Genomic DNA, 21809 nt, shown 5'->3' on the forward strand with positions numbered 1-21809 from the left:
TGTAATAAAAAGATCAAAAGCTTTGGAGGGCTTCCCTGGTGGCGCAGTGGTTGAGAATCTGCCTGCCAATGCAGGGGACACAGGTTCGAGCCCTGGTCTGGGAAGATCCCATGTGCCGCGGAGCAGCTGGGCCCGTGAGCCACAATTACTGAGCCTGCGCGTCTGGAGCCTGTGCTCCGCAACAAGAGAGGCCGCAATAGTGAGAGGCCTGTGCACCGCGATGAAGAGTGGCCCCCGCTTGCCACAACTAGAGAAAGCCCTCGCACAGAAACAAAGACCCAACACAGCCATAAATAAATAAATAAACAAATACTTTAAAAAAAAAAAAGCTTTGGAATCAGAAAAACCTTGGGTTTACTTCTGGCTCTGTCACTTAGAAGTAATGTGACTTTGAGCAATTTGCTTGACTTTTACAAGGTTCAGGTGTCTCAACAGTTAAACAAGCATGACATCTCCCACTTTTCACGGTTGCTGTGATAGGGATAATTGTACTTACAGCACACAACACAGTGAGGGTTTTGTGAAATAAAATATATAAAGCCCCTTTCATGTTAGGAACTCAAATTTGAGTTACTTTCCCATATCAACTACATGAAAGTTTTGTCACAGTGTAAAGGACTTCACTTATCTACACATATGCCACTAACATAATTTTGAAAATTTATCATATCTATATAATATTTCCCATTACAATTCTCTTTCAAAATGTTCCAGAAGACAGACTGACTTCCACAATGGTGGAGTGAGGACTTTGGTGATCTCACTCTCCCTCTAAAACAGTGAAAATACGTGCAAAACAACTAAACAACTAACATCAACCATTTCAGCACTTTGGCAATTAACCAAAACCCAGTATCCACTGAGAAGTGTCTATTCAACAGGAACAACTGAACCTCGGTAAGAAGTGGGGTCTTCAGTGTTTTAACTTAAGGTTATTTCATTTTCCTTCTCTCCCCAGCTCAACAGTAGCCGAAAGTCAGCAACATTGCAGAAAACAGAGCTCTATTAAAAGCACCATCACCGCTGGTCATCAAAATGGTCACTGAAAATGGAGGACAGGGAATCCCAAGACTCTAACCCTCCCCAAAAGCAAGTAATGAGCTGGCAAAAACTGTCAAAATCAACTTCTGAAAAACTCTGGAATACAGTCAAAGACTTACAACAACCAGGGGAAGCCTTGATGAAGAAAGAAGCCGTTCCTTTGTGGTAAGAAAGCACTGTGGCATTTTAAACAGGCTGCCTATAATTCCCATATCCCAGAAAGGCAGCAGCTAAGAGAACAGCAGCCCATACTCCTGGTGCAAACTGCTAGGAAGCGATACAGACATTTTTGTCAAAAAATTGTGGCTGTGGGTCTCAACCTGTCTGCCAACTCCCATCAAGGACTGGTGCAAAGGCTGCCCTCGTTTGGCCCAACTCTGGGCATTTCCAGAGCTAGGACAGGTTCCTAGGTGGCTTCTGCTGAAAACATTTAAAGGTGCGCGTATTGGCTGCAACAGCTGGGACAAGCAATAAAAAGACCAAGAAGCCAGGGAAGAAAGGGGTTGGGAGAAGAGATAAATGTGGGAATGAGAGCTTTTAAAAGCTTCTGCATATACCAGGGAATTAAGAAAGTCATGCACATGCCCAAGACCAGGATACATGCTCAGAAAAGGTCTGAGAAGACTAGGCTTTCACATCTGGGGTCTTCTGGCTCCATACAAGCAGGAAGTGAGAACTAAAGCAGAGCTGTAAAAAGCCTGGGTAAGTGTTAAAGGAGGACTCCAACAAAAAGCCAATCTGCAAACACTGGGAGAGTTTTTAAATTTTTCTTTTGTCAGCTTCAAGTGTTTAAGGTAAAATCTGTCAGAACACCAGCTGACCATTAAGCTAACAGAACAGATGCTTCAGTGGCCACACATGACAAAGAATACAGACTTTACAAAAACAGTTTAGAAAAGACTAAACAAGCGAACAACAATAATCCACAACAGATAGCAAGAACAAACTCTAAGGAAGGTGAAGAATCTGATTTCAAGATTGCCATCCACAGCTGTGCCCCCTCCAGCAGAATCTGGATCTCAGTCCTGGGAGCATGGGATCTTCCTTGGGTGCTCTGTCTCAGCCCCAGAGTTGGTGACTGCTCCTTTTACCAGCTATTCCTGTATTCTTTAGAGTTATCTTTACTTCTGACTAGCTAATCTGTCATTACTCCAAATCCCCTGCTGTAGTTAATAATTCTTTATATTAAACTTTCCCTATTTAAATAATTGTGTGCTTCATCTCTCCTGATTGGACCCACACTGATAAAGACTTTAAGAAACACTAATCAAGAAGAAGAGAGAGAAGGTACTAATAAGGCTAATGACATTAAAAATATAACAGAGGTACTTCCCTAGTGGTCCAGTGGTTGAGAATTCACCTTCCAATGCAGGGGATACGGGTTCAATCCCTGGTCAGGGAACTAAGATCTCACATGCCGTGGTGCAACTAAGCCTGCATGTCACAACTACAGAGCCCACGCATTCTGGAACCCGTGCACCAAAACTAGAGAGCTGGTGCGCCACAACTAGAGAGAAGCCCGCGCACCACAACAGAAGATCCCACGTGCTGCAACTAAGACCTGACGCAGCCAAAAATAAATAAATAAATATTAAAAAATATATACGTATGACAGAATAATTGGCAATAAAGCATGAAAAGAAATGAAAGGTATTAGGATTGGAAAAGAATAAAACTGTCACTAATCTCAGATATCATGATAAACCATTAGAGTTAATAAGGGAATCTGGCAAGGTTAATGACTACAAGGTCAATATGCAGAAATCAACTGTATATATAAGTAACAAACAAACAATGAAATTTTAAAATGGTACCATTTATGATAGCATTTTTAAAAAACCACTAAATATCTAGGAGTAAATTTAATAAAAGATGTATAAGATCTCTACACTTAAAAGAGAAAAAATTATTGAGAAAAACTAAAGACCAAAAAGTGGGAGGGTATTCTTCCATATTCATGGATTGGAAAATTCCATAATACTGTGGACAAAGAATGTTGCCTACCATTCCAGTAAACAACAAATGTTGCCGCCATCAAGCCATCAGCCACTGCCACCCCTCCTCCCCACATGGTGCACCCTGAGGGGATTCAGAATGGAGAAAAACAGGATACTGGCCCTAGATATTTAAGATGTATATCTAAGGAATAATTTCAATGAGCCCAGACTCTTACATCTTCTCATACATAGAAAAGCAATAAAATCACTAATTTGAGATATCTGGTTTTTGAGATTAGCAGTAGTCTTCTGATGTTTGACTACACAGTTTTTTTTCTCAGAATATATACGAATATATCCTGGCTCCTCCCTTACCTCTTCAGAACAGCTCCTCAGAGCCATCTGAGAGGCTGTTTCCCAGGCTATTTTTCTCAGTAAGGTCCCTGAATAAAATATAACTCACAACTTTTAGGTTGTGCATTTTTCCCCAGCCGACAACATGTAAAGGTAACTTTACATACATCAAGTGACCTACACAGGTACTTAGTTTTGACAAAGGTAACATTACAGTACAATGGAAAAAGGATGATCTTTCAATAAGTTATGCTGGGTCAACTGGATAACCATATGGGAAAAAATGAATGTTAACCCCCTTCCTCATTCTTTACACAATAATAAATACTAAATAGATTATAGATCTAAGTTCGACAGGTAAACAGTAAAACTCTCAGAACAAAACTTAGATGAATATATTCATGACATTAAGTTAAATAAAGATTTCTCACATAAGATTTAAAATGCAGTAAATATAAAGGCAAAAAAAAATAAGTTAGACTACACTAAAATTAGTACCTGTTCATCAAAAGACAAGCTTAAGATCATATAAAATCAAGCCACAGTAGAAGATACTTGAGATATACACATATATAATATATATGCACACACACGTACATCCAATAAAGTTCTTAAATTCAGAATTTTTAAAAACCTCTTAAAAATCAGTACAAACAGAGAAAACCCAAAAGAAAACTGGGCAAAAGACTTGAAATAGCACTACACCAGAGTGACTATCTAACTGGTCAATAAACAAATGAAGTTGCTTCGTTTTATTCACCATCAGGAAAATGCAAATCAAAATCACAATGACAAGTTCCTCCCTTCAGGGAACTTGCACAAACCTCTTAGATAGCCTCATCCACCAGAGGGCTGACAGCAGAAGCAAGAAGAACTACAATCCTGCAGCCTGTGGATCAAAAACCACATTCACAGAATGATAGACAAGATGAAAAGGCAGAGGGCTACGTACCAGATGAAGGAACAAGATAAAACCCCAGAAAAACAACTAAATGAAGTGGAGATAGGCAACCTTCCAGACAAAGAATTCAGAATAATGATAGTGAAGATGATCCAGGACCTCGGAAAAAGAATGGAGGCAAAGATCGAGAAGATGCAAGAAATGTTTAACAAAGACCTAGAAGACTTAAAGAACAAACAGAGATGAACAATACAATAACTGAAATGAAAACTACATTAGAAGGAATGAATAGCAGAATAACTGAGGCAGAAGAACGGATAAGTGACCTGGAAGACAGAATGGTGGAATTCACTGCTGCACAACAGAAAAAAGAAAAACAATGAAAAGAAATGAAGACAGCCTAAGAGACCTCTGGGACAACCTTAAAGGCAACAACATTCGCATTATAGGGGTCCCAGAAGGAGAAGAGAGAGAGAAAGGACCAGAGAAAATATTTGAAGAGATTATAGTCGAAAACTTCCCTAACATGGGAAAGGAAATAGCCACCCAAGTCCAGGAAGTGCAGAGAGTCCCATATAGGATAAACCCAAGGAGAAACATGCTGAGACACATAGTAATGAAACTGGCAAAAATTAAAGGCAAGAAAAATTATTGAAAGCAGCAAGGGAAAAATGACAAATAACATACAAAGGAACTCCCAAAAGGTTAACAGCTGATTTCTCAGCACAAACTCTACAAGCCAGAAGGGAGTGGCATGATATACTTAAAGTGATGAAACGGAAGAAACTACAACCAAGATTACTCTACCCGGCAAGGATCTCATTCAGATCCGATGGAGAAATCAAAAGCTTTACAGACAAGCAAAAGCTAAAAGAATTCAGCACCACCAAACCAGCTCTATAACAAATGCTAAAGGAACTTCTCTAAGTGGGAAACACAAGAGAAGAAAGGACCTACAAAAATAAACCCAAAACAATTAAGAAAATGGTAACAGGAACATACATATCGATAATTACCTTAAATGTGAATAGATTAAATGCTCCAACCAAAAGACACAGGTTTGCAGAATGGATACAAAAACAAGACCCATATATATGCTGTCTACAAGAGACCCACTTCAGACCTAGGGACACATACAGACTGAAAGTGAGGGGATGGAAAAAGATATTCCATGCAAATGGAAATCAAAAGAAAGCTGGAGTAGCTATAGTCATATCAGATAAAATAGACTTTAAAATAAAGAATGTTACAAGAGACAAGGAAGGACACTACATAATGATCAAGGGATCAATCCAAGAAGAAGATATAACAATTATAAATATATATACACCCAACATAGGAGCACCTCGATACATAAGGCAACCGCTAACAGCTATAAAAGAGGAAATTGACAGTGACACAATAATAGTAGGGAACTTTAACACCTCACTTACACCAATGGACAGATCATCCAGACAGAAAATTTATGAGGAAACACAAGCTTTAAATGACACAACAGACCAGATAGATTTAATTGATATTTATAGGATAATCCATCCAAAAACAGCAGATTACACTTTCTTCTCAAGTGCACATGGAACATTCTCCAGGATTGATCATATCTTGGGTCACAAATCAAACCGCAGTAAACTTAGGAAAATTGAAATCATATCAAGCATCTTTTCTGACCACAATGCTATGAGATTAGAAATGAATTACAGGGAATAAAACGTAAAAAACACAAACACGTGGAGGCTAAACAATATGTTACTAAATAACCAAGAGATCACTGAAGAAATCAAAGAGGAAATCAAAAAATACCTAGAGATAAATGACAATGAAAACACAACGATCCAATACCTATGGGATGCAGCAAAAGCAGTACTAAGAGGGAAGTTTATACCTATACAAGCCTACCTCAAGAAACAAGAAAAATCTCAAATAAACAATCTAACCTTACACCTGAAGGAACTAGAGAAAGAAGAACAAAAAAAACCCAAAGTTAGCAGAAGGAAAGAAATCATAAAGATCAGAGCAGAAATAAGCAAAATAGAAACAAAGAAAACAACAGCAAAGATCAATAAAACTAAAAGCTGGTTCTTTGAGAAGATAAACAAAATTGATAAACCATTAGCCAGACTCATCAAGGAAAAGAGGGAGAGAACTCAAACCAATAAAATTAGAAATGAAAAAGGAGAAGTTACAACAGACACCGCAGAAATACAAAGCATCCTAAGAGACTACTACAAGCAACTCTATGCCAATAAAATGGACAACCTGGAAGAAATGGACAAATTCTTAGAAAGGTATAACCTTCCAAGACTGAACCAGGAAGAAACAGAAAATATGAACAGACCAATCACAAGTAATGAAATTGAAACTGTGATTAAAAATCTTCCAACAAACAGAAGTCCAGGACCACATGGCTTCACAGGTGAATTCTATCAAACATTTAGAGAAGAGCTAACACCCATCCTTCTCAAACTCTTCCAAAAAATTGCGGAGGAAGGAACACTCCCAAACTCATTCTATGAGGCCACCATCACCCTGATACCAAAACCAGACAAAGATACTACAAAAAAAGAAAATTACAGACCTATATCACTGATGAATATAGATGCAAAAATCCTCAACAAGGGCTTCCCTGGTGGCGCAGTGGTTGAGAATCTGCCTGCCAATGCAGGGGACACGGGTTCAAGCCCTGGTCTGGGAAGATCCCACATGCCACGGAGTGACTGGGCCCGTGAGCCACAATTACTGAGCCTGCGCGTCTGGAGCCTGTGCTCCGCAACAAGAGAGGCCGCGATAGTGAGAGGCCCACGCACTGCGATGAAGAGTGGCCCCCGCTTGCCACAACTGGAGAAAGCCCTAGCACAGAAACGAAGACCCAACACAGCCATAAATAAATAAATTAATTAATTAAAAAAAAAATCCTCAACAAAATACTAGCAAACAGAATCCAACAGCACATTAAAAGGATCATACACCATGATTAAGTGGAATTTATCCCAGGGATGCAAGGAATCTTCACTATAAACAAATCAATCAATGTAATACACCATATTAACAAATTGAAGAAGAAAAACCATATGATCATCTCAATAGATGCAGAAAAAGCTCTCAACAAAATTCAACACCCATTTATGAAAAAAACTCTCCAGAAAGTGGGCATAGAGGGAAACTACCTCAACATAATAAAGGCCATATACAACAAACCCACAGCAAACATCATTCTCAATGGTGAAAAACTGAAAGCATTTCCTCTAAGATCAGGAACAAGACAAGGATGTCCACTCTCACCACTATTATTCAACATAGTTTTGGAAGTCCTAGCCACGGCAATCAGAGAAGAAAAAGAAATAAAAGGAATCCAAATTGGCAAAGAAGAAGTAAAACTGTCACTGCAGATGACATGATACTATACATAGAGAATCCTAAAAATGCCACCAAAAAAATACTAGAGCTAATCAATGAATTTGGTAAAGTTGCAGGATACAAAATTAATGCACAGAAATCTCTTGCATTCCTATACATTAATGATGTAAAATATGAAAGAGAAATTAAGGAAACAATCCCATTTACCACTGCAACAAAAAGAATAAAATACCTAGGAATAAACCTACCTAAAGAGACAAAAGACCTGTATGCAGAAAACTATAAGACACTGATGAAAGAAATTAAAGATGATACCAACAGATGGAGAGATACACCATATTCTTGGTTGGAAGAATCAATATTGTGAAAATGACTATACTACCCAAAGCAATCTACAGATTCAATGCAATCCCTATCAAATTACCAATGGCATTTTTAACGGAACTAGAACAAAAAATCTTAAAATTTGTATGGAGACACTAAAGACCCCCAATAGCCAAAGCAGTCTTGAGGGAAAAAAATAAGAGCTGGAGGAATCAGACTCCCTGACTTCATACTATACTACAAAGCTACAGTAATCAAGACAACATGGTACTGGCACAAAAACAGAAACATAGATCAATAGAACAAGATAGAAAGCCCAGAGATAAACCCACGCACCTATGGTCAACTAATCTATGACAAAAGAGGCAAGGATATACAGTGGAGAAAAGACAGTCTCTTCAATAAGTGGTGCTGGGAAAACTGGACAGCTACATGTAAAAGAATGAAATTAGAACACTCCCTAACACCATACACAAAAATAAACTCAAAATGGATTCGAGACCTAAATGTAAGACCGGACACTATAAAACTCTTAGAGGAAAACATAGGAAGAACACTCTTTGACATAAATCACAGCAAGATCTTTTTTGATCCACCTCCTAGAGAAATGGAAATAAAAACAAAAATAAACAAATGGGAACTAATGAAACTTAAAAGCTTTTGCACAGCAAAGGAAACCATAAACAAGACAAAAAGACAACCCTCAGAATGGGAGAAAATATTTGCAAATGAATCAACGGACAAAGGATTAATCTCCAAAATATATAAACAGCTCATGCAGCTCAATATTAAAGAAACAAACAACCCAATCCAAAAATGGGCAGAAGACCTAAATAGACATTTCTCCAAAGAAGACATACAGATGGCCAGAAGCACATGAAAAGCTGCTCAACATCACTAATTATTAGAGAAATGCAAATCAAAACTACAATGAGGTATCACCTCACACCAGTTAGAATGCGCATCATCAGAAAATCTACAAGCAACAAATGCTGGAGAGGGTGTGGAGAAAAGGGAACCCTCTTGCACTGTTGGTGGGAATGTAAATTGATACAGCCACTATGGAGAACAGTATGGAGGTTCCTTAAAAAACTAAAAATAGAATTACCATATGATCCAGCAATCCCACTACTGGTCATATACCGTGAGAAAACCATAATTCAAAAAGACACATGCAACCCAATGTTCACTGCAGCACTATTTACAAAAGCCAGGTCATAGAAGGAACCTAAATGCCCATCGACAGAAGAATGGATAAAGAAGATGTGGTACATATATACAATGGAATATTACTCAGCCATAAAAAGGAATGAAACTCGGTCATTTGTTGAGACGTGGATGGATCTAGAGAGTGTCATACAGAAGGAAGTAAGTCAGAAAGAGAAAAACAAATATCATATATTAACGCATGTATGTGGAACCTAGAAAAATGGTACAGATGAACTGGTTTGCAGGGCAGAAGTTACGACACAGATGTAGAGAACAAACATATGGACACCAAGGGGGGAAAGCTGCCCGGGGGTGGGGATGGTGGTGTGATGAATTGGGCGATTGGGATTTACATGTATACACTTATGTGTATAAAATTGATGACTAATAAGAACCTGCTGTATAAAAAAATAAATAAAATAAAATTCAAAAATTCAAAACAAAATACCCCTATACATATACCAATACCAAGGAATGGTGAGGATGCAGAAAAAGCAGAATTCTCATATGCTGTGTGGGACTGTAAATGGTAAAACCACTGTGAAAAACTATTTGGAAGCACCTACTAATGTGTCAGTTCATTTAATCGTTAATACTATGTGACAAGTAACTGTTATTGTCTCCATTTTACAAATGAGGAAATGTGTCACAGAAAATAAGTAACATGCCCAGGGCCACACAACAAAAATCACAGAATTCCTATTCCAACCCAGGCAGCTCGATGACGCGTCCAAGCTCTCAACCACTATGCCTCTCTATGTGGAAGAAGGTAAAAAATATATCTTTAGAGTAACCAACTATGTTCATGTTGGGTAAGAAGGAAACTAAAACCAGATCAAAGAACTTCAAAAACAGAAGGTGTTCTAAGATTAAGGGTCAGGATGTAGGCCAAGAGTAGATTTAGGAGTGAGAGAAATACAAAGTGATAAGCAATTTGCTGTCAGAAACTCAGAGTTTGAGACTTGTCCCAACATTTAACAAAAGGAATGCTTTTGATTAGCATCACTCTAATATTTGGTTAAAGACCCAGTACCTGATAACCATTAGACCTAAACCTTCTGGAGGGCAGCTTTTTACATCGGTAATCCTAGTACCTAGCACAGTGTCTGGTAAATCGCAGGTGCTCAATAAATGTTTAGTGAGTTTACCAACCCTTTATTTAAAATGACTGTCCTGCCTCTACTTCAAAAAATAAGTTATGTTTCTGACAGAGAGTAAGAACTCTCTCAAAAGTTACTACATACCTCTTTAAATATTCAATTCTGTCTTACTAATAATGTGTCATAACTGTATATGTAAAGTCATTGAACATTATTAGCGCTTTCTCTTTATAAAATTTGGCCTTTTACAGTTTTGGGGTTTTAAAAAAGAAAAAAAAATCTGATTAAAAATACTGAACAGTACAAAAACAACAGCAGGGAACATAATTCTCCCCAAATCAACTCCTGCATATTAGCAGCTTCCAGAAGAATAAAAGAAACCAAATACATAGTCCTAAAAAAGTCCATGAATAAAAGGCTTTGTTCTTAGAGAAAATTAAATAAATTATTGAATTTTGGTTTTAATTAGTCAATGAATTATTAAGCTTTGCTCCTAATGAAAATTCAGTGACTATTCAGACTATCACTGATAGTTGAGTGGTTCATTGTTTTTGACTTGTACAGTAATACAGGTTAGTGTAAAAGAAAATTAATATGTAGAAAACAATAAATAACTTAAAAATAATATAAATGAAAATATAGAAATTAATTTAAATCACCCTAAATTCAACCCAGTAGCAATAATTACTGGTAACATTTTTTATATAGCTTTTCATGTTTTTCTATAGGTATGTGTATCCACGTATATGTGTACATACATGTGTGCATAAAGGTATACTTTGGACAATGTAATAATACTCTACAAACTGTTCTGTATACTGGTTTTTTCACTTACCATCTGTTATGGGTTGAATTGTGCCCCCAAAAAGATCCTGAAGTTCTAACCCCCAGGGCCTGTGAATGTGACCTCATTTGGGAATAGGTTCTTTGCAGATAATCAGTTTAAGATGTGCACATTAGGGTGAGCCTTAATCCAATACCACTGTGTCCTTATAAAAAGGGGAAAATTGGACACTGAAACACACACACAAACATATACACACACAGGGAAACCTCATTATAAACATGAAGGCAGAGATTGGGGTAATAAATCTACAAGCCAAGGAACACCAGAGATTACCAGCAAACTACTAGCAGCTAGGAAAGAGGCATAAAACAGATTTCCCTCACAGCCCTCAGAATGAACCAACTCTGCCGGCACCTTGATCTTGGGCAACAGCCTCCAGAACTGTGAGACAATAAATTTGTGTTTAAGCCACCAAGTTTGTGCTAGCTCTAGCAAACCATCTCCCCATGTCAGTAAATAAATGTCTTTGCCACCTTAATGTTTTCATTCTAATCCATTGTACGGATTTACGACCATTCAAATAATCCTCTACTACTGGATGTTTAAGTATTTTCCAATTTCTGCTACAATAAACAATGCTTCAACAGCCATCTTTGTACATACATCTATTGCCATTTGACTTCCTTAGATATGAAATTTCTGAGTTAAGAAGTAGTTTTTAAGCTTTTGCTTTATATGGCCATGCTGCCCTGGAGAAAGCCTGTATCAGCTTACACTCTTACCAGCAATCTCAGTGTCCATTTCCCATACTTTGGAACGTACTAAGTGTTGTCATTTTATAAAACCTCTGTCAGTCTAACAGGTAAAAAATAACTCAACATTGCTTTAATTGGCTTATCTCGTTCTAATTATTGGTAGGGTTTAAATAAGTTTCAAATATTTAATGACCATTTACATGTTTTCCACAACATACTGCATGTTCACTTCTTTAGCCATTTTTCTACTGGGGCTTGTATCTTTTCCTTAATAATGTGTAAGAGCTTTTGTACATAGCTGGTTTTTAAATGAAATCCAGGGTATATCTTTCCTCAGTTCTAAGTGATAGGTAGTTTTCTGGTGACCTTTCTTCTGTGGGATATTACATGTTCAAAAAAAAAACACAAACCTATAAATGGTATTCCTAAACATTGGACCTATAAAAGGTATTCCTAAATTTGGACCATTTGGGTCCAAATTTAGGACCCAAATGGTATCCTAAAAACCTATCAGGACAATTTTTGATTTATCAGAGATTTTAACTGTGACTATCTCCCCACAGTACCAGATCATTACTGATTATGCAACTAACCGAGGAAATGCTTTCAGCCTATGCTGGTAAAGGCTTTTTTTTCCCCTTTTTAGCCATGACCATAAAAATTTTATTATCAATACTGTCATTTGTATCACAGAACTGTGTTATGATTTGCTCATCCATTTGTTTTGCACAGTACTCTACAAAACAATGCAAACATTAGGAATGATTTGTGGAGGTTTTTACTCTAGACATACATATCTAGTACATCTGCTAGAGGCTTATATGAATCTCTTTTAGTTTATGAATCTTGACTATGTATATTAGATGGGAATTCTAACAATCTGTTGATGAGCTTCACTTGATAGTGTTAAACCAATGAGTTCAATAATTTTGGCTATTATTACTAAGCTGTCAATTAAGAGGGTTCTGGAAAACTGTCATAAATTCTAAAATCCAGAAATACTTGTTAAACCAGAGTTTAACCCAAAAGTCATAGGAGCATGTGGGGCTGAAGCACACAGAAGAGAGAAGTTACACTCACAGAACTAAAGTGGACGTTTACACACAGCCTTGGAGCAGAGACGGTCAGGGCAGGAAGGAACCAGAACTCACAGGATGAGGTTTGAGAGGATTAGAGAAGAGTCAGAATACAGAATTCAGATCTGGACCAAAATAAAAATAAATATAAAAAAGGCAGAAGATTTATTGTGTCAATATGAAGTACAGCTTATTTTGGAGTGATAACTCTGGTAAACAGCCCTGTTCTCCTAAAGAAAAACCATTAGTAGGGAGGAAGAGGATGCTCTGACTACAGCCCTCTTCAATCACGTTCTTGCTGATTAAATATTAATTGGTATTTCTGACTAATGAATAAGCTAAGTAACTGGCTTGTGCTATAGGGTTGAAAACATAAACCTGAAACACACTTCTCATGTATGGACCCAGTCTATGAACCAAAGCTTGAAAATATGATGGCAAGAAATGTGAAAACTGGGAAATAATTTTCCACTTTGATTTGCCTTTGATCAGACAGGAGGAGGAAAAAACGCAATACAGAACAAGGACAAAAAAGATTGAAAATTTGGGAAATAGAGCCTACGATAAAAGATTAAAGAAGTTAGAATTACTTAGTTTGAAGCAGAGAAGAAAAACTAATTAAGGCTTTTAACAATAAAGATTACTGAAAAGCATAATCACTGAAAGCAAAGCAAAGAGAAATAGGTAAAATTCCCTGGGGCTACACAATTAAATACAAAGATTCTTACAGACAAATGTTAGGTGTTTAAACAGAACAGAAAGAAAGGTTCTGACTGGTGAATGCTTAGACGGAGGCAACATAACTGCTTTCAGGTAGGACATTCAGGTGTGACAGGACCAGCTATGACAACCCAAGCAGGCAGCCTGAGAGGTCCAGAGAACCTGATGATACAACACAGTACTGACTGGGACCTCCCTGGTGGTCCAGTGGTTAAGACTCCACACTCCCAACGCAGGGGAACTGGGTTCAATCCCCGGTCAGGGAATTAGATTCTGCATGCCATAACTAAAGATCCCACAAGCTGCAACTAAAGGTCCCACACGCCACAATGAAGATCTCACGTGCCACAACTAAGACCTGACACAGCCAAATAAATAAATATTTAAAACAAAATAAAACCAAATAGTACTGACAATAATGAGAAGGTGGAAATTTGATATACAGATCTCCTGATGGCCCTGTGAATAATGGCTATCAGTTAGAAATAGGAACTGGAAAGGAGAAAGACTAATCAGCAGTTGGCCATGGTTAAAGGCCTTGTTTGGTTAGTCTTTGGAAGCAAAACTGTGCAGAGGAGCCAACATATTAATTAATGCTTCTGGTAAACTCAACAAGCCAGTCTCAAATCTTGAATGAAAAGTGTGAGTTTCAAACAGAATTGAAGAATAAGGAAAATATGGCATTAAGCATTTACTGAATGTAATTTTTAAAAAGTGGATACTGTAGGATGAGTCAAAATGGCATCCTCTTAAGATTTATCAGTTATTCTACAACTCAAAAAAGTCACAAAAGTCTTATAATGCGCAGTCCGAATATTTTTAGGAGGAATGAACAAAGTTACAGAAGGTGAGAAGGAAAAGAAAAGAAACCTGACCAAGTAGCTATTACATGCTAAATACTGTTAAGCCCTTGAAAAAGTATGTCCTCATCGGTATGATGTCTGGAATCTGTTTAAAAATAATCCAGGCTTCCCTGGTGGCACAGTGGTTGAGAATCTGCCTGCCAATGCAGGGGACACGGGTTCGAGCCCTGGTCTGGGAAGATCCCACATGCTGCGGAGCAACTAGGCCCATGAGCCACAGCTACTGAGCCTGCGCGTCTGGAGCCTGTGCTCTGCAACAGGAGAGGCCGCGATAGTGAGAGGCCCGCACACCGCGATGAAGAGTGGCCCCCGCTTGCCGCAACTAGAGAAAGCCCTCACATAGAAACGAAGACCCAACGCAGCCAAAAATAAAAATAAATTAATTAATTAAAAAAAAGTAGTAATAATAATCCAGAGAGAAAGCAGGGGAGGTAAGTAGGGGTATAGATAAAGTAAGATTGTGTCTAATTTGATAACTGTTAAAAGTTTGGTGATGAGAATATGGATGTTCATTATACTATTCTATTTTTGTTTATTTAAATTTTCCATGATTTTTACACTAATTATTAGAGAAATGCAAATCAAAACTACAATGAGGTATCACCTCACACCAGTGAGAATGGGCATCATCAGAAAATCTTCAAACAACAAATGTTGGAGAGGGTGTGGAGAAAAGGGAACCCTCTTGCACTGTTGGTGGGAATGTAAATTGATAGAGCCACTATGGAGAACAGTATGGAGGGTCCTTAAAAAACTAAAACTCGAATTACCATATAACCCAGCAATCCCACTACTGGGCATATACCCTGAGAAAACCATAATTCAAAAAGACACATGCACCCCGATATTCACTGCAGCACTATTTACAATAGCCAGGTCATGGAAGCAACCTAAATGCCCATTAACAGTCGAATGAATAAAAAAGATGTGGTACATATATACAATGGAATATTACTCAGCCATAATAAGGAACAAAATTGGGTCATTTGTAGAGATGTGCATGGACTTAAGAGACTGTCGTACAAAGTGAAGTTAAGTCAGAAAGAGAAAAACAAATATTGTATATTAATGCATATATGTGGAACCTAGAAAAATGGTACAGATGAACTGGTTTGCAGGGCAGAAATAGAGACACAGATGTAGAGAACAAATGTATGGACACCAAGGGGGGAAAGTGGGGTGGGGGGTGATGAATTGGGAGATTGGGTTTGACATGTATACACTGATGTGTATAAAATGGATGACTAATGAGAACCTGCTATATAGAAAAATAAATAAAATAAAATTCAAAAATTCGAAAAAAAATTTTTTCCATGATTTTTAAAATTATTTACCATATATAATGTGAAAGTCAGTGGGGTGTATTTGTGTACTTGTGAGTGAATGTGGGTTTAATCTATATAGAACAGAAAGGACTCCTACATAACCCTCCAAATGGGACAGATATACTATATGTCCCATCAACTATAAAAACGCTGCATGAAAGAAGGAACGCATTAACTAAATTGGAAGCATTAATAAGGAGGTGTAGTTTCAGAGGAGCAGGAAAAATGTAAGAAAGAAGAAATGTGAACAGAACAGAAGAACGTTGGGAGGCGGGGGGAGCAGCAAACAAACAGCAGGAAAATCTACTTCTCAAACAAAGGAAGGAAAGGTATTTTTTTGAGTAGTTACTGTGTTCTAAGACCTGTTGTTAAGTATTTTACATCATGACCTCATATAATCCTCACAGGAAATTTGTAACATGGATGCTATTATCCTCAATTTAAGATGAGGCAATAGGACCTCCCTGGCAGTCCAGTGGTTAAGACTCTGTGCTTCTAACGCAAGGGGCACGGGTTTGACCCCTGGTTGGAGAACTAAGGGATCCCTGCAGAGTGGCCAAAAAAAAAAAAAGAGGCAATAAAAGCTCACAAAGGCCAAGTAACACACAAAGAATCATGCAGATACTAAATGACAGAAATAAGATTCAAAGCCTTTTGCCCAAGCTTAAAGTCTCTGCTCTATACAATACTACTACTTCCCAAGAAGAACATACAACAAAATAAACAACTTTCTTCGAGGTACACAGATTAGAGGAAAGGGGAAGGAAAACACAATATAAGAAGGGAGACAAGAAAGTCAATTTAATTTTGTTATGTAAGTATATCCAGGTTGTCATGGTAGTAAAGAGGGTGAATGGCGGAGGGTAGGTAACTAAACTGGATATTGGAAGAGGAGTTGGCCAGGAGTTAGCTGAGGAGAACATAGCAAGAACAGACCCACAGAGATAAGAGAAGAGACTATGAATTGAGGACCTGTAAGTTGGTCAGTATTCATTCACTGATATAATAAATATTTACTGAGGGCCTACTCTACACCAAGACCCACAGATACAGTAGACATCAAAACAGAATAGTGTCTCCCTCCGTGGAGCATACAGCTTAGGAAAGATTATTCATAGAATTACACATAAAATACTTACAAACTAGGACGTGTTGCAAAGGAAAACCAAAGGGTGTTATGACAGCATCTAAAAGGGGGACCTTCCTAGGGACAGTGGGATGATCAGAGATGGCTTCCCTGGGGAAGTGACATCTAAACTGAGCTGAAGAATAAACATGCATTAACTAGGTGTGTGGATGGTTAGATGAGACAATCCAGGCAACAGGAAAAGCATATACAGAGCCCTTGAGATAGGAGAGAACAAGGTATAGAACTAAGAGAAAACCAGGGTGGCTAGAGTATAAGCACAAATGAGAAAGTGGGAAACGAGGCTGGAAAAGTAGGCAGGTCAAACCACATACGGTCTTTAATATTACATTCAAGACTTCGGAGTTTGTCCCAAGAGCAAAGGGAAGCCAGTGGAGGTTTTTGATCAGGGACTGATAAAATAAGAATTGTATTTTGAAAGTGTCTGTTCTCAGGGGTTATGAACATCCAGTCCATAGATACCAAAGGGTCTGTGCATAGAATCCAGGAGTCCATGAACTTGGATGAGGGGGGAAAAAAATCTTTATTTTTCACTAACCTCTAAATAAAATTTAGCATTTCTTTCTGAATATAGGGCTTTTAACTTTGTCGCAATACAAATCTCAAATACGTTCACATTATATTTTGGTTATTGTAAAACTCTCAAAATAATGGTTTTGTCTCTCATAACATCATTATTTTAAAATTGTGGAAGTTTGGGGAAGCATTGCTAGACCTTGTTATTTAATACATTAACAATAAAGAACAGATATTATAATATCACAAGTTTTTTAAAAATAACATTTTGATTACTATATCGGTTTCCTTTGTAGTTACATTTTCAAATGCTATTCTCTGAAGGAGTCTGTAGGTTTCACCACAACTGCAAGGGGTATATGTCTTAAAAAAAGCTTAAGAATCCCTATCAGAGGGTAGAAATTGGAGGAGAAGTGCAGAGAGAAGGCAGAGAAACAAGCAATCCACATAAGATGATGGAAGCTTAAACCAGGATGGGAGCAGTGCTGGTGGAGTAGCGCAATTTGAAAGATATTCAGAAGGTAAAAGTGACATTAGAGACTCTTTTCAAATGTAATTTTCTAAGAATATTTACTGTTATAAAAATACTTATCATATAATGGTAAATAAAAATGCAGAGTCTAAAACTATCTATACAGTATAATGCTGACTGAAATTCTACTGTACACAGAAATGACTGGAATGATGGAAAGTATTTTAAAATGTTAAACATGGTTATCACCGGGGAATGAACAGCAGTAAAAATGTTTATTTTTTTTCCTTAGGACTTTTCTAAACGTTTCCATATTTTATAAAGTGACTAGCAGAAAAAGCATAATTTTAGTTATTTTTGGAAATTTTCTTCTCTTTTCTTTTCTTTTTTTTTTTTCTTTTTGGCCAAGCCACAGGGCATGCAGGATCTTAGTTCCCTGACCAGGGATGGAACCTCGAAGCCGTGCCCACCTCACCCTCACCCCACGCCCGCAGTGCAAGTGCAGAGTCTTCATCTGGATGGCCAGGGAAGTCCCTGTAAATTTTTTAATGATGGGGAAATGCTTACGATACGTTTTATAATGAAAAAGTATATAAAATTGTACATACAATATGATCTCAACCATATAAAAAATCTATAGTGAAATTATGGGTGATTTCTTTATACTATCAGATTTTCCACGTTTTCTTCCGCAAGCATATATTACTTTTATAAATTACATTATTTTTAAATGGCACGAATGGATAGATTAGCTTTGGACAGAAGGAAGGATTCTTCAAGATTTAAAATAAGAAAAAAGAACCAAGGTTTGCGATGGACAGAGTCTATTGGTGGGGGAACAGGCTATTGAGGGAGTTCACACGTAAAGGGCTCCTTGGTCTCAGCAAAGCAGGAGGCTAGGACATCTACAGCAAGCAAAGGGGCTGGTAGGGCCGGCAGTGCTAGAGTAAGGGGGAAGGTCTGCAACGGCCCTGTGGGAGCACAGGGAACTGTGAGGCAGCACACAGCGCTTGGCTAAGGGTCTTTAGGAACAAACAGGAAACGGTATGGATTAGTATTGCTCTCCGCCTTTGTAAATGATTTGCTGAGCTTCTTAAAAATGTTAGGTGCCCCTCCCAGTGATTCAGTTTGTCCAAGTAAAGGCCCAGTAATCTGCACCTTGAACAAGAGGGAGTGTTTCAGGTGAGTTCAGACCATATTTTAGGAAATGCTGGTTTAGGGTCTGGTCTGAAAACAATGGACAAATCTACTGATACATAAAACGTCTTCAGGTTCTCTCTGCTCTCATCATTCCAACTTACAAAGGGAGTCTAGATGTTAAGATTTTTGTTTTGTTTTTGTTTCGTTTTAGAATTTCAGGAGAATAAAAATCAGCTTAGAGGGACTTCCCTGGCGGTCCTGTGGTTAAGGCTCTGCGCTTCCACTGCAGGAAGCATGGATTCAACCCCTGGAAGGGAACTAAGATCCCACAAGCCTTGCAGTGCGGCCCACCCCCGCAAAAAAAGAGTAAAATTCAGCTTAGAAAGACAGGTAAGAAAAGAGTAGGAAAGACAAAGACACACTAATAGTTAAAATATACAGATGGCCCCCGACGTACAATTTTTCAATGTTACCATGGCGCAAAAGCCATAAGCGTTCAGTAGAAACGGTCCTCTGAACTTATCTTGATCTTCTGCTGGGCTAGCGTATGAAGTACGACACTTTGTGACACTGGCAGCGACTGCAGCTGTAGCCCACGGCCAGCCATGGGACCATGAGAGGAAACAGCCCATAAGCTTACAACCATTCTGTACCCAGACAACAATCTATTTTTCACTTTCTGTACAGTATTCAATAAATTACACGAGCTAGTCAACACTCTATTATAAAATAGGCTTAGTGTGAGATGATTGTGCCCAACTGCAGGCTAACGTAAGTGTTCTGAGTTATGTTTAAAGCAGGCTAGGCTAAGCTATGTCCAGGAGATTAGCTGTATTTAAATGCATTTTCAACTTACGATATTTTTCAACTCACGATGTGTTTATCAGGACATAACCCCATCGTCACTCGAGGAAGATCCATATACTATTATCTGTATGATAGAATTCCAGGCCAAACTACCTTACCTTTAGCAGGAGAGCAAAATTACTCCGCAGAGAATCAGTCACACCATTTTCGTACAATTTTTTCCTCATGAGGTTTTCGCTCACGTTCCCACTATCAGACTGATACCTTAATAATGACTTTAGCATGGTTTCAAAAGGGTCCGCTGAAACAGACAAATTAAACATTTCAAAGGCAAAGTAATCACTCAAAAAATAAATAAATAAATCTCCAGCAAAAGAACAGAGAGCAGGGAGGTACGGGACTGTAGCCAAGAGACTATGAACTTTTTTTCACAACTCCCTTGTCTTTCCTAAATGTGAACAGTTCAAGAGGCAATAAAGATTGGCAAGAAAACAATATTTTGACTGGGAATTCCACTGTATATCATTAATACTTACATAAATTTTCTACTCACATGACAGCAATATCTTTCACTTTGTAAAAAAAAAAATCACACCACTGATTTTTAAAGCAAAATTGATGTGTATGTAACTGTCAAGTATTACAGTTAAAATTATTTAGCTGAATCCAAAAATTTCTTTTCTTTTCTCCTTCATTCATTTTTAAGTGTTTCTTGTTTCCCTTTTTTTTTTTTTGGCAGCAGCGCTGTGAGGCTCACAGGATCTTAGTTCCCCAACCAGGGATCAAACCCAGGCCCCCTGCAGTGGAAGCACAGAGTGCTAACCACTGGATCACCAGAGAATTCCCTAAGTGTTTCTTTAATGACTATATTGTTTCCACATATGCAAAAATACACTGTCATTGTAAGTAATTAAAACAACATAGATACAAAGAAAATAAATTCATCTAAATCTCACCACACAGAGATAGTCACTGTTAAATATCTGAGATTTTTTTTTTACAGCTGTTAACATTTCTTACCAGAGAGAGACAGACAGAAAAATCTGTCAGATTTTGCAAAGAACTATAGTCCCCTCTTTCAGAGCACGTCTCTCAGTTCATTACTGTGATCATTCGAACACCATTTACATGCTCCCCCCTCTTCCCCAGCACTAGACTATAAATTCCACAGGAGCAGAGGCCATGTCTGGTTTTACCTATCTTTGTATTTCTTAACAGAGCCATCCTTCCACATTGCGGAAATTTTGTGATTAAGAAAACAGACCCAGTCCAGAGAGCCTAGCTTCAAGTCCCAGCTCCGTCACTAATTAGTTGTGTGACTTTGGGCAAATGACTTAGCCTCCCTGTACATCAGTTTTCTCTTCTGTAAAGTGGGGATAATCATACTACGTACTTCATAAGGTGTTCTGAGGATTAAATCAGTTAACGTGTGTAAGGTCTTACAATAGTGCTGGCATATAGAAATTGCTATATGAGTATTTGAAGAACAAAATAAAATAAACCTATATCATCATATTAACGCCTGAATGTATCCTTTAATGCAGTCATTAAAAATTTTTAAGTTTTAAGTTTTTATTATGAATAATACTAATGTCTTTTCTCATCTATGTGATTATCAGTTTATGATAATTCCTTAAAATAAGTCAAAGGTCACTGCCAACCTTCTCTCCAGATAGTTTGTGAAACATTTATACTCCATGTTTCTCCATTCCCTCACCAACAATGAGTTTTTGCCAACATTTTTCATCTCTTCTAGTCAAATAAGTGAAAATCTCATTTTTATTTGCATCCCACTGATTATTAGTGAGGTTGAAATCTTTTAATTTGCTTTTTGGCTATTTTTATTTCTTCTTTTTTAATTACCTTGTTTTTGCCCATTTTTCCACAATTGCATTTTACTTTTTATTTTCTCATTAGTTTTCATTTACTTTATATATATATAGGTGGTAAATAGTTCCATCTCTCTTTTAAACTTTTTCAT

The 21809-nt window shown here is 37.7% G+C and overlaps 1 protein-coding gene across 2 annotated transcripts in view; it reads right to left on the bottom strand.

The window, feature by feature from the left end:
• Window positions 1–21809, bottom strand: part of CYP20A1 (cytochrome P450 family 20 subfamily A member 1) — a 63972-nt gene that overhangs the window by 35846 nt on the left and 6317 nt on the right. For both annotated transcript variants that reach the window (XM_082397130.1, XM_082397129.1), the window contains one exon: window positions 19987–20129. In XM_082397130.1, the coding sequence (XP_082253256.1) occupies window positions 19987–20129 (143 nt within the window). The remainder of the gene's footprint in view (window positions 1–19986; window positions 20130–21809) is intronic.

This window comes from Balaenoptera borealis (genome assembly GCF_965194805.1).
Source record: "Balaenoptera borealis genome assembly, chromosome: 6".
NCBI lineage: Eukaryota > Metazoa > Chordata > Mammalia > Artiodactyla > Balaenopteridae > Balaenoptera > Balaenoptera borealis.